At 35.6% G+C, this 14,314-nt stretch overlaps 1 protein-coding gene across 1 annotated transcript in view; it reads right to left on the bottom strand.

Annotated features, from left to right (window-relative positions):
- Positions 1-14,022, bottom strand: part of EFCAB5 (EF-hand calcium binding domain 5) — a 109,540-nt gene extending 95,518 nt beyond the window's left edge. Inside the window, exons 1-4 of the mRNA XM_054572997.1 lie at positions 13,981-14,022; positions 13,519-13,578; positions 12,133-12,217; positions 4,134-4,710 (exon numbers count right to left, since the gene is read on the bottom strand). Of these exons, the coding sequence (XP_054428972.1) occupies positions 4,134-4,710; positions 12,133-12,217; positions 13,519-13,578; positions 13,981-14,022 (764 nt within the window). The remainder of the gene's footprint in view (positions 1-4,133; positions 4,711-12,132; positions 12,218-13,518; positions 13,579-13,980) is intronic.
- Between the last annotated feature and the right edge of the window lie 292 nt (positions 14,023-14,314).

Genomic DNA, 14,314 nt, shown 5'->3' with positions numbered 1-14,314 from the left:
AACCCCTGATTTCTTCTAGTTTTTGAATGGTTTTCTTTTTTTACATACACATACTTACTAGGATATATCCTATAGCCAAAAAAAGCTGAAAATATATCTAAAATGTCATTTATTATTTCTATTATTAGTAGACTTGTTGATATTATTGACTGTTTTATGTAAATTATAAGATAAAGCAAATGAGTATTTCTGTCAATTTTGTTAGGAACCAAGATTTTCAGTGTATAAAGAAAAGAGATACAAACATAAAATCAAGAAATTAGGTAAAAATGCCAAAACATTATATTTGATATGAAAGTGTAAGTGTGAACTTATTATTTTTAAAATGTTATTTGTTAGTAATGAAAGAACCTAGAAGCAATGACAATATAATATTTATGAGCATTCCTAGCTCTCAGATGAATGACCTCCACCAAAAGGAGCTAAGAATCCTTAAAAAAATGCATGAAGCTTTCAAAGATTAAGGAGTATGTCAGAAGAACACAAGAGCCAAAGATGGGTCAAGGTGAGCATCAAAAAGAAAAAATGTCTGCCCTGGCCAGGTAGCTCAGTTGGTTAGAGCACTGTCCCCATGCACCAAGGTTGTGGGTTCAATCCCTTGTCAGGGCACATACAAGAATCAACCAATGAATGCACAAATAAGTGGAACAAAAAATTGATATTTCTCTTTCTCTCTCCCTTCTTCTCTCTCTAAAATCAATAAATTAAAAAATATAAAAAGAAAAGAAAAAATGACCAACACCATGTGCAGTGGTGTTCAAAAAACAAGTGTTTCCCTTAAGATGGGGAACAAGACAGGGATGTCAGCTTTTACCATTCTTATTCAACATAGTACTGGAAGTTCTAGCCACAGCAATCAAAGAAGAAATAAAAGGCATTCAAATTGGAAAGGAAGAAGTAAAACTGCCATTATTTGCAGATGACATGATACTGTATTTAGAGAACCCTAAAGATTCCACCCAAAAACTGCTAGAACTGATAATTGAATTCAGTAAAGTAGCAGGATACTAAAGAAATATCCAGAAATCAGTTGCATTTTTATACCAATAATGAACTATCAGAAAGGGAAACTAAGAAAACAATTCCATTCACAATTGCCTCAAAAAGAATAAAACACCTAGAAATAAATTTAACCAAGGATGTAAAAGACTTGTACTAAAAAATTTTTAAGACACTGAAGAAAGAAACTGAAGAATATACAAATAAGTGGAAGCACATGCAATGCTCATAGAGAGGAAGAATTAATATTAAAATGTCCATACTACTCAAAGCAATCTATGGATTCAGTGCAACTCCTATCAAGATACCAACAGTGTATTTCATAGAACTAGAACAAATATTCCAAAAATGTATATGGAACCACAAAAGATCCTGAATAGCCACAGCAATCTTGGAAGAAAAAGAAAAACAAAGTTGGAGGAATCATGTTATCAAACTATACTTTAATCCCATAGTAATCAAAACAGCATGGTACTAGCATAAAAACAGACATATAGATCAACAGAACAGAATAGAGAGCCCCAAAATAAACCCACACCTTTAAATTCAATTAATATTTTACAAAAAGGGAGCATACAATAGGGTAAAGATAGTCTATTCAATAAATGGCATTGGGAAAATTGGACAGACACAGGCAAAACAATGAAACAACATCATTTTCTTATACCATACATAAGAATAAACTCAAAATTGATTAAAGACAAATGTTAGAGTTGAAACCATATAAATCTTAAAAGAAAACATTGGCAGTAAAATCTTGGGCATTTCATAGCAATATTTTTTCTGATATACAATATCTTCTTGGACAAGAGAAACAAAAGAAAAAATAAACAAGTAGAACTACATCAAACTAAAAAGTGTTTGCACAGCAAAGGAAACCATCAACAAAATGAAAAGACAATGCATGGAATGGGAGAACATATTTGCTGGTTCATCTGATAAGGGCTTAGTATCCAAAATTTATAAGGGACTTACAAAACTCAATACCAGAAAAACAGACAATCCAATTAATAAATGGGCAAAGGACCTGAAAAGACCCTTCTCCAAAGAGGACATACAGATGGCCAATAGGCATATGAAAAGATGCTCAATGCCACTAATCATCAGAGAGATGCAAATTGAAACCACAATGAGATATCACCTCACACTTGCCAGAATGGCTATCATCAATATATCAACAAACAACAAGTGTTGGTGAGGATGTGGAGAAAAGGGAACACTCATGTACTGTTGGTGAGAATGTAGATTTGTGCAGCCACTGTGGAAAGCAGTACGGAGTTACCTCAAAATATTAAAAATGGAACTGCCTTATGATGCAGCAACTTCATTTCCAGGAATATATACAAAGAAACTGGAAATACTAATGTGAAAGAATATATACATCTCTAGGTTCACTGCAGCATTATTTGCAATAGCCAAGATTTGGAAGCAGCTCAATTGCCCATCAGTAGATGAGTAGGTAAAAGAGCTGTGGCACCTTTACACAATGGAATACTACTCAGCCATAAAAAAGAAGAAAATCTTACCCTATATGATAGCATGAGTGGACCTGGAGAGTATTATGCTAAGTGAAATAAGCCAGTCAGAGTAGAACAAGTACCACATGATTTCACTCATATGTGGAATCTAATGAACATAATAAACTATCAAAGTAGAAACAAACTCATAGATACAGAGAACGGACTGGCAGCTGTCAGAGGGGAAGGGGGTTGAGGGTTCAGTAAAAACGGTGAAGAAATTAAGCAAAGAAAAAACTAATAGACACAGAAAACAATATGGTGATTGCAAGAGGGAGAGGGGGTGGGGGTAGAGAGAGGTAGAAGAGGGTAAAGAGGGGAATAAATGGTGATGGAAGAAGACTGGACTTGGGGTGAACACACAATGTAATGTACAGATGACGTATTATGAAATTGTATCACGGAAACCTACATAATTTTATTAACCAATGTCACTCCAATAAATTCAAATTAAAAATTATTATAATAGATTAAAATACATGGAATATGTATTAAAATCCATGTGTTCATAATGATACTAAAAAAAAAAACTCTTCCCCAAATGGGGAAAAATATTTCATTTGTTGCCACTGGTGGTGACTATTGATGAAAGAAGGAAATAAACTATATTCAGAAAGTCTGTAATTAAAAGGAAAGAATTAAATATTTATTTTGTTTTCACCAGGAGGAAGTATATTTCAATGCAACTAAATATATAGCAACTAAGTGGGATTTATTTCAGGAATTATAAGATAGCTCAAAATGAGCAAATTTATTAGTAAAATTCATTATTAATGAATCCACGATGAAAAATCAAACGATCATCTCCATAGACGTTGAAAAAGCACTTGAGAAAATCAATATTCTTGATTTTTAAAAATCACTCTATAAGACAGAAATTAGGGGTGTGTGTGTGTGTGTGTGTGTGTGTGTATGTATGTATAACTGTTTATGGTAAAATAGTAATTAATACAGGAATAATTTCTACTTGAAGTCATAAAAAAAACAAGGATGCCCATAGCACCACTCTCATATTGGATGTAATAGCCAATATAATTATGTAGGAGAAAGATGTTAGAAATATAAGAATTGAAAAGGAAGAAGGAAAACTATTGCTTGCAAACAGTATGGCTGCCTCCCCAGAAAACCCAAGAAATGAACTAAAAATTTACTATAAGCAGTAAGAGAACTTAATAAGGTAGCAAAATACAAAAATATACAAAAAATAATAGCTTTTGTGTATTAAAAAATGTAATGGAAGAAGAAAGTCTCACAATGGCAACAAAAATGATAAAATAGTATTAAGTTTAATAAAAGATGCAAACCTATGTGAAAAAAAAACTGCAAGACAACACTAATGGATACAAAATAAGATGAACAAATGGAAAGACATGTTCTCAGACAGAAAAAAGCACTTGCCATTATTAAAGGTGTCGATTTTCTCTAAGTTAATGAATAAACTTAATCAGATTTCAATAAAAATTCCTGCAGAAAGACAGGGATGGGAAAAGGTGCCGGTGTGCTCCATAGAGAGAGCCACCTTATTTTAAGTCCTTTTTTCACATGAATATATTATTGCTCTATGTGCTTTTCAATGTAAGGAGCTATATCACCAACTGAAAATATAACAAATTGTACCTGTTGTGGACAGTGTTGGTAACATGTATCTTCAGATCTTCTGTGACATCTCTCATCACCCTCTGATAACCAGACTTTCCTGAGTCTTTGATATAATAAGGATTGTTCCTCATTAAGTATTCCCCCAGATAATTAATTGGATCAAACTTAGTTGGAATATCAACTTTTGCCAAAAGCTTCTTTTTTTCCACTTGCATTAACATTTTTTCCACTCCAGGAACTAAGGTGGGTAGAAGTTTGTCAAGCAAATATACACGAGTGTCTAGCGTCATGTTTTCAATATTAAACCACTCTCTGGCCAGATTATCCTTAGGGAGTGTTTTCTCAGCCTTCTTTTCTAATTCTTTCTTCAGATTATCCTTATCTATTATTCTCTGCTGCATTGCCTGAGCTCTTGCCTCCACTCTTTCAAAAAGATTTTTCCTCCATGATTGTTCTAGCTTTAAATCCAGTATAGTTTGATCTAAATTGAAAACCACTTTTGCAGGTTTTCTTGCCACAATATTTTTTGAGACTCCAATGTTAGATTCCTTTATTGAATCAGTTGAGGTTCTTGGCTGCCCCTCCAGGTTTAATTCTGAGGGGGAAAAAAAGCAAAATGTAAGAAATATCAGAAGTAGATTTTAATCTCTGCTAGTTTAGAATATTATTAGGAAAATATAATGTCTCTTTACATGGTGTATTCAAACAAAGCTGAAAGTAACAGAAAATGAGACAATAATGACTTTAACCATAAAGACATCTATTGTTGACTTAATCAGAAGTCATTCAGCAGCTTAGTGTTTTTTATTAAGTACCTTGCTTGTATTAGTGTTCTTTTTTTTTTTTTCTTCTATTGATTCTAGAGAGAGGGGAAGGGAGGAAGAAAGAGAGGGAGAGAAACATCAATGGGTTGACTCTTGCACATATTCCAACTGGGAGCTGAACCTGCAACTCAGGCATGTGCCCTGACCAGGAATGGAGCCTGTGACCTTTTGGTTTGCAGGACAGCACCCAACCAACTGAGCCGCACTGGCCAGGGCTTGTTTCATTATTCTTTAATCATTTTTTGTGCTTGTACCTCGGGATCACAAGATAGCTACTGCAGTTCCAGGCATCCCTTCTTTACAGGAAAAAAGTATTGAGAAGAAAGGAGATTTTTCCTCTTGAGGTTCTGTTTTATTATCCCAGAAGAGAAGATCCCAGGTCCCTCCTCCAACACTTTCCCTTACATTTCATTGACCCTAATTAGGTTACATGTCCACCCCTAGAAAAATAGCTGGTAAAGGGAAAAGGGACTACTATGAATAGTTTTGACCAACCATAATTTAATCCTTCAGGTCAGGGTTTAGAGCAAGTTCTCTGATATCAGGTGATTTCCATCGGCTATAATATTGAGGTTCAGTCAGCAGACAAAAGGGGAGGGAAATGTTTGTTAAGTAGGCAGTAAAGAAAGTCTACCACACATGTATATTTAAATATATTTCTTCCCACTCTCATACTTCCAGCCTGTTTCATGTTTTCATTTTTAAAATGTAGTATGGAGACATTAAACCAAGATAGCAGACTGGGAACAAGCACCTACATTCCTTCCCTACCAAAATCTCTATGACAGAAGAGATTTTGTGGTTGTGTATTTAATATGAACATAAGAATGCTGGAAATCATGAAGGAGGCCATCAGCAGTTAGAAATTTTGAGTGTTTCTGAAAAACGTAAGGTAGGTGGGAATAGATTGACTGAAGAAAATATAGGGCTGCAAATATACAGGAGAAAAATACATTGTAAAATTTGGGAGCAGTTTTGAGGCACCCTAAGTTTAAAGAATTTAGATATAGGTAGCAGGGGAACAATTGACCTTTTTGTGTGTCTTCCTCGCCATTTAAGCCATTCGTCAGGCACCAGAGCCATTCACCCATGCACGGGGACAATGTGGTTTGGGAGAGAAAGGCAGAAAAATGCCTCTACACTGACAGATTTCACTGGCTGCACGTCTTACCCTTCACCCACAATCACTGGTGGCAGGCTCCAGAAAACAAAAACTCCATCCACAAAAGAGCAAACAGGGATTCCCAAATGTAAATGTAAGTACACACGTAAGAATCATGACTATTTAAAGAAAACTATCTCCACGACTAAATTCAACAAATGCAATAATTAATGCTACCCAAGGAAGTACCATTAGAAAAGTATGAAGAGTCTAAAAGAATTGTAATTAATATCCTCAAAGCAGAGAAATTAGACAAAATAAAAAGAATGTTATAAATGTTATTAAAAAACAGTTTAGAAAGCTTGGATATCTAGTGCTCAGATCTTGGTCTAATATCATTCTCCAATTTTTAAAATATCGGGAGTCATTGGAGAAATGGCTAATTTAAGGACTGGTGCAGGAAATAGACATGAGAGCCTAGAGCATCTTGCAGTGTCAGGAAGTAAGAAAATGCTCCAAAAAATTCTACAATGATTGAGATATGTCAAAGGGACACAATAGCCAACTGAAAGAACTCCGAATGGCCAAAGATGAAACAAGCTGAGAAATGAAATATAGTAGTATTGGATTATAACCTGTTGGGAAGTGCCCTGTTTGGTTTTGGGAACTGTGGCTCTGTGGACAGGCAAGAGGGCCCCAGGCCAGGAAATAATCAAGGAGGCCTTGGGAAAACAAGCCACTGAGGAGATGACACCTGTCCCCCTGTCAGGGGCACAGCCCCTGCCTCTGACATCACCCTGCTTGGCCCTGTGATGGCTGGTAGTCGATGACAGGTAAGATCTCTCATGAGGAGAGATGACCTAAGACAGACATGGCTGGTATGGGCAGCAGGAGAAGGACTTGGGGGACATGGAGAAAGGGCAAAAGGCCCACACCCCTTGGCTCGGCTTGGACATGGCCAGAGTCCTCATTCTACCTGAAAGAAGCCTCCTTGTCTCTCGGCAGCTCCCTCACCCCCCCTGGCTCAGGCTTGAAACAATACCGGAGATAGTCGTAAACTGGATCTTGTGGTTCCCAGGGGAAATCAGGCCTAAAAGTAAATTCTTTAAAGCATGCTTTGTTTCTCCCTCAAAAGCTATGATAGCCAGCTTATGCTGGGAAGGAAATTTACATTATTCACAGACCCTAACCTTAAATCCTTTGGAGCTCTCATGTTTACTAGTGTGCTCTCAGACCCATGTAAATCGGTGTGTTCCTGCCTTTTGTTTTCTTCAAAACATCATCTATTCTCTGTAAACATTAACACACTGATGTAATAACATAAGCTGCACATTCCTATTACCTAGTCTCATTGATAATCCTTTCAATAAAAGCCTTTGGACAAAGGGGCTCAGGAGCTTCTCCATTAGAGGGAAGTGTCCTTTCTCCTTTCCTGGCAAACAGAGAAGTGTTTGTGACGACTCGTGTTTATTTCCCCCTCTGTGACAATCCTGGGGCAGGCTCTGCAGGATTCAGAACCCTGCTCCCCCCTCAGCTGGCCCAGGACAGTAACCCTCAGAGCCGGGAGCCCCATGCTCCCCGCGATGCGCTCCGTCCCCATGACAATAACCAAGTATAAAAGAAATATCCATAAATCCATATTGATATAAACAATATTTGAATAAATAAATAAATGGAAGGAAATAGCCAAATGTGCTACGCAGAATATTCCAAATAATTTAGTAGATACTCTGCTCTCCCCTAAACTCATACCCCCAATCTAATCATTATTTTTAAAAACCCACCAGACCGATCCCAATTTGGGACATTCTATAAAAATACCTGGTAGTACTCCTTAACACATGTCTTATTTGCAGAATGTGACACAGTTGACCACCTCATCTCCAGTGATAGATATTTTTTTCTCCCCAGATCTCTTTGGGAGCCACCCTTCTCTTATTCTTAATCCATTTGGTTTATATGGGGCTGACATCACCCATTTAGATCCAGGGATGGGTGGTGATCCAAACCTGACCACTGCTAAGGTCATTAAAAATAAGGAAACCTGAAAAACTGTCAGAACAAAGGAAAGTCTAATTAAGCAATCTATAAAGAAACCTGTGAAAAGCCCATATTAAATCTAAAGAATGTCTTAATTCCAATAGTGGATAGTATTTATGAACCTCCTCCCAAGTTTTTATTTCCTCTTTGGCTAATTCTCTTATTCCAATATGGAGAAGTGAGGAAGGGAGGATAATGCTCTCCTTTATATCTCAGTTATATTTGGAAACAAATTAACCTTTTTTTGAGGGGGAATCCATTCTGTTTTGCAACATTGTTTATCAATATGCTTTGTTTATATTTTGATTTTAAGTAAGCCTGGAAGAGCAATTCTTTCAAGTCTACAGGTTCTAGTGCACTCTTTTTGCTTCTAACATTTCCAGAATAACCCAAGGCAAATAGATATTCCTTCTCCTGCTTTAAGAGTAGTGTTACAGGTGTATAACAAATTAGTATCTACCCACCTGCCATCATTCATGAGTAAACTCCCACATGAACTAGGGCATTCTCTATCTCCATTGCAGCCTGTTAGTGTTCCTCTAGTGTGTTTGTCTATTATAGGTTGCTAAGCAATCATCCTAGTGTTTACATAGTCTCCACTGATATGCAGAATAAAAGTAGATGTGTGTTTGGTTATAGTTTGGTTATAACTCCAGTCAAACACTTCTCTCTTAGGGCCATAAAGCCAAGAAAAGAAAAGGAGGTGCAGCAATAGCAGGTCAATAAGTCAGGATTCTGAACAAGCCTTTCTGCAACTGTCTTTTGATTGAGTGACTTCTGAATTCAGGATCACAAATTACAGCACTGCTCCAATGGCAAATTAATTCAGAGATTCAATTGAATAGAGTTTCAAACAAGTACTAGAGTTTTTAGCAAATTTGTGCTTAGACATTCTTAAGCCTTCTACAGATAGATTGATTCATTTACACATTCACTCAATAAATAATTATTGATGTCTTGCTTTGTGCCCAGCACTATGTTAAGCACTGAAATTCTTTTCTAAGATTGTCTTCCTAAACTCTTCATAGAATTCTCCCCCAACACACATACCTTCACCCCTATATTAATCCACCTTCTAACATACAAAGATGTATTAATTTATGCACTATGGGCATAAATGCTTTCAACTAAATAGGAAGGGACACAAAAGAATTCCTTATTCATATTTTAAAGGTCCAGCCTTATAAGATACTTAATATTTCTTGCACTTAGTGCATGGCTCACTGCTGGGCATGGCCGTATAATCATAATAAGCCTTAGTAGACTCTTTCTTCACAAGAAGGTATGTAACATTAGTGAGACTGGGTTCTAATTAAACTGGTAAAAATCAACTCAGCAGGGCTATTCAACTAGATTTGTGGTGTTCTCTTTAAATACAGGCCCTGTCTGAAACTCAGCTGGCTTGGTCTTATTAGGATTTCTTAACATTTCTACATACTGGAGAATGACTACTGTGAAAGTAGAGGAAAAGAAGCACTACTAAATACTACTAGAATTAAATTCAATAGCTATAGGAAAAGGCATTTTCCTACAAAAGTTTGATAATCTTAGGCTGTGTAATGTGAACACAGCAGAACAAATTGGTGGTTTTTAAAAAAGATTTCTCAAAATGCAAGTTAAGCTCATAGTCTAAAAAGTAAAATAACTAGGGTAAATAAAAGAGAAATTCACATGGTATATTTAACCACAATATTTTCTTGTAAAGATATGTACTTGAGCACATTCTGGGGGCTGCCTGGCAAGACAACATCATTTTGACAAATATATAACAAGGATAAAGATACTTCCTTTGATGTGTTGAAATTGAAATATCAGTTCCTCTTCCTATTTCTTACTTAACACATACACACACTCACAAAGGTAGATTCAGAATATTAGGTTTAATTGTGACTGATCACTGAATAAATTAAGTACATTGCATTGCATTTAATATTACAACAAAGAACTGCAGTGTTTTCAGTATATATCATATTCTGGGATGAACAGAATTACACACACACACACAAAAACATGTTTCCCTCTACTATACATAGAAAAGCAATAACAGAAAATTAAGTACAAGGACAGGAAAGAGCCAAAACTCTTGATTGACATGTTTTCTAGGGAGGCAATTAATTACATGAGGGAATACATGCGTAAAGTTTTGCAGATGAAAATTTGGCCATAACTGAGTAATGTGAACAGCTAATTTAATTTTTAACAGATTACCTAGATCACAATTTTGTTTGGCATGTTTAAAATGAAAGAGTTCATTGATAAATCTGGCCCAAGTGATTATGGAGAAGGTAAAGTATATGTATGGGGTAGTGGTAATGGTGGGTGGGAGTGAGGAGGAAGTGAAATCAAGAAATTGGCATGGGGGAAAGGGAGAGACAGGTGGAGAGGGACTTGCAAAGAAACTTTTATTTAAAAGTTAGTGATGTTGTGAAAATTTTACTTAGTTTACAGTAATGACAGAATAAATGTTGGAAAGCTTGATTCCTTTTTTTTTAAAAAAAAGATTTTATTTATTTTTAGAGAGTGGGGAAAGAAGGGATGAAGAGAGGGAGAGAAACATCGATGTGTGGTTGCCTCTGGCATGCCCCCAACTGGGGACCTGGCCTGCAATCCAGGCGTGTCACCTGACTAGCAACTGAACCAGTGACACTTTGGTTCACACACCAGCACTCAATCCACTGAGCCACAAAACCAACGTGTAAAGTTTGATTTTTAATGTGTACATATTAATATGTGTGTTAACAAGAAGAATAGTCAATTATTGCTTTTAATTCGTTAAAAAGGTAGAGGCCCTGGCTACAGTGGTTCACTTGATTGGATCATGGTCCCATAAACCAAAAGTTTGCAGGTTTGATTCCCAGTCAGGGCACAAGCCTAGGTTGCAGGTTCAGGCCCTGGTCGGAGCATATATGAGAGGTCCCCAGGTTGGTGCAGGTTCGATCAATGTTTCTCTATCACATAGATGTTTCTCTCCCTCTCTCTCTCCCTCCCTTCTCCTGTCTCTAAAATCAATAAGCATGTCTTCGAGTGAGGATAAAAAAAAAAAAAAGACAAACGTTTTGGAGAAAAGTAAACACCTAAAAATTTTAACTAGTGTCTACGTAGCAATCTATAGTTTAGAAAATGCTTCAATAATTATCATTGTAATTCAGCCTAGCACAGCCTATCACATACTAAACACGCAGTACTTGTAAATCAAATTGAAAGGAATTTCAATGAATGAAAATATAAACTGAAATTATTAAATTGTAAATATTGTAAAGAATTTCTGTTGTACAGGATTTCACTAAGTATCTGAAGTTAGAAGAATTAATGAAAGGGATGAATGCCTTGCCCACATATTTGTTGCATTTTTTACTATATAAATTTTCAATCTATCTGCATGATTCCGTGGGATTTTGGTTAAGAATTGGGCTAGAATTCAAACAATAAATGTGTAGTCAAGTACAGGGGAAAAAAGAAGAAACAGAAAAACAATATGCAGGCCTAATCACTATGGCTCCTCATTTTATGTTCATATTAATGGGTTGTTTGGTATGTGTCAGTCAGCAATCTTAGTTAATTGTCATAAAAGTGCCTCAAAAGTATTACTAGAAGGTAAAGGTATACATTTTAAACTATTTCCCAAACTGCATTTAAAATATTCCTAAGATTATATTTTTAAAGGGTAAAACCTTGAGGAATGTATCACTAATAAAAACTACATAATAGTTTTCAATTCTATTGTGTAGGGCAGCTATTTTCAATCTTTTTCATCTCATGGCACACATAAACTAATTACTAAAATTCTACAGCACACCAAAAAACAAGCGGTTTTTTGGGAGGGTTTTTTTGCTGACCTGAAAAAAAGGTATAATTTTGATTCATTCGCACCAGATAACTATTGTTGTATTGGCTATTGTCATTTTTTAATTTGACAATCTAAGGGAAAAGAGATCAGTGTCCCTGACTAAATAGGTATTGCATATTTTAAAAATTCTTGCAGCACAACAGTGTGCATGGGGTAGCACAAACATTGAAAATCTTTTCTGTAGGGGAAAGGCTAGTTCTCTACCTTGAAATTTGATTTCACTGGTTGCTTCCTCCACCACATTGTTGCTGGTATCCAATGCTGAACTGCCTGGTTGACTCTGTTGACTCTGAAAAGAAGAAGAAACATCAACTTCAAAATGAGTTGCTTTTCCTCAAAGTTGCATCAACTCTCCCAATTAAAGAATGCAGATAAAGGCCTTGTAGGAGTTACCAAACATTCCTACTTAATTTTGCTAGCATTAAATGCTGTATATTAGAAGCAATGCAGTAATCAGTCTTTATACTACATTCCCAAGATAAAATGTATGGGTTCAATGTCTTATCTTCCTATTGTTAACAAGTAATATGCTAAGAATATTATATTTAATGTATATTAAAATTTGAATTATACAATACTTGGTAGAAACATAATTTGAGACCACAGCATAGTGAAATCAGACTTTTGAAAATGTTACTTCCTTTACTATTGGAATCACCTTTCATGTTTGTGATGGAAAGAAAAACATTTCATTTTAATTGAGGAAATTAAAGGTTAGTTTTATGAATAAATAGTGGCAAAATAGCTTTTTGTACTCATGACAATGTACTTTTAAAAGAATAATAATAGAATATTTTAAAGACTCACATTAATCAACTTAATGGTGAATCCATATAGCTATTTTGGTTGCCTCCCTGTTTCTGTAAATGCTTTCTCATATGTCTTGTATTTATTTAAACACAAAGTTAATTAAATGATTAACATGGAAATTACATCTTCAGAATGATAGTGAAATTACCCTAAAAACTAGTGGATATAATACTTAGGGTAATATTTTGATTTTAGAAAGCAATCTTGTATGTATCCTGACCAGAGATTGAACCTGCAACCGCAGCAGATAGGGACAATGCACTAACCAGGGGTGTCCAACCCATGGCCCGTGGCCTACATGTGGCCCAGGATGGCTATGAATGTGGCCCAACACAAAATCATACATTTACTTAAAATCTTTTCTTTGCTCATCAGTTTTCATTAGTGTTCAGTGTGTGGCCCAAGACAACTCTTCTTCTTCCTTTGTGGCCCAGAGACACCAAAAGTTTGGATACCCCTGCACCAACTAGAAGAAGCAACCAATGAATGCATAAGTGGAACAACAAATTGATGTCTGTCTGTCTCTCTCTAAAATCAATTTTAAAAATTCCCAAACTTATAAAAAAAAAGGACAATCTTTATTTATATATAATTTATAATAGCTCTTTACAAATAATTTATCTATGGAATCTTACTGTAACTGATTAAAACATCAGCTTAATTTTTCCATTTGCCATTTTATCTATTTGAATAGCCACATCTTTTCCTTCTTTCATAAGAAAATTAATTTTTCCAGTTTACTCCCCAGCATTAACATCCAATTTTTCATGAAAACTCTACCTCAATAGGCTCGTTCATTTCAGTTGCTTCCTGTTTCCCTTCTTTGTCTTCTCCATTTTCCTAAAATGGAAACAGTGTTAGTAAGTGGTACCCAAAAGGAACTGGAAATAAACTAACATCTTATACTCTAGCATATCAAGCTTTTTATGTTAAACATTTTCACAGGATGAGTAAACATCATACAAAATAAAATCACACCAAGTACTTGTATTAACAAATTCAAACAGTAACAAGCTCATTAATACATAAGGAATGTGAATCAACTAGAAACAGTCCACTGCTTCTTAGTTGATCTCTTTTTTTTTTGCAGCATTTTTTGTCAAAATCTGATGCAGAATACTTCAACTAAAAAGAGATATAATTAAATGATAAAATATGATATTTCATCTTAGCTCTCCCAAGAAAGTTGAATCTCAAATCCTCTTATGGTTAAATGGTTAGGAATCTATTCAAGTCAGGTACCTGAGCAGGTTTGGGTTCCTCTTGAGATGCTGACTCACTCATCTGGGTCACTATAAAATATCACCAAATGGTAGGGGGAGGCATTACCAGACCATTATTAATAACAAAACAAGAGAAAGAAAATATTAATGAACAACAAGAGTATTCTGAAAGACCAAATATCTCCCCCAACCCCCCACCATATCCCACTGTTCTATTGAATGGTAGTAAGTTCTCAACTGCTAAATTTTTCAAACTGTACTTCTGTTATTACAGTTATTACTGACCAAAGCTAATTAATGCTAGGCTAGTGCTCAGTGAGACAGGAAAATTCACTCCAGTAATCATCACCATT

The sequence above is a fragment of the Pteronotus mesoamericanus genome, unplaced genomic scaffold (assembly GCF_021234165.1).
Source record: "Pteronotus mesoamericanus isolate MK-2021 breed Mesoamerican mustached bat unplaced genomic scaffold, CSHL_Meso_final contig_246, whole genome shotgun sequence".
Lineage (NCBI taxonomy): Eukaryota > Metazoa > Chordata > Mammalia > Chiroptera > Mormoopidae > Pteronotus > Pteronotus mesoamericanus.
This window is presented reverse-complemented; position numbering and strand designations above follow the sequence as displayed.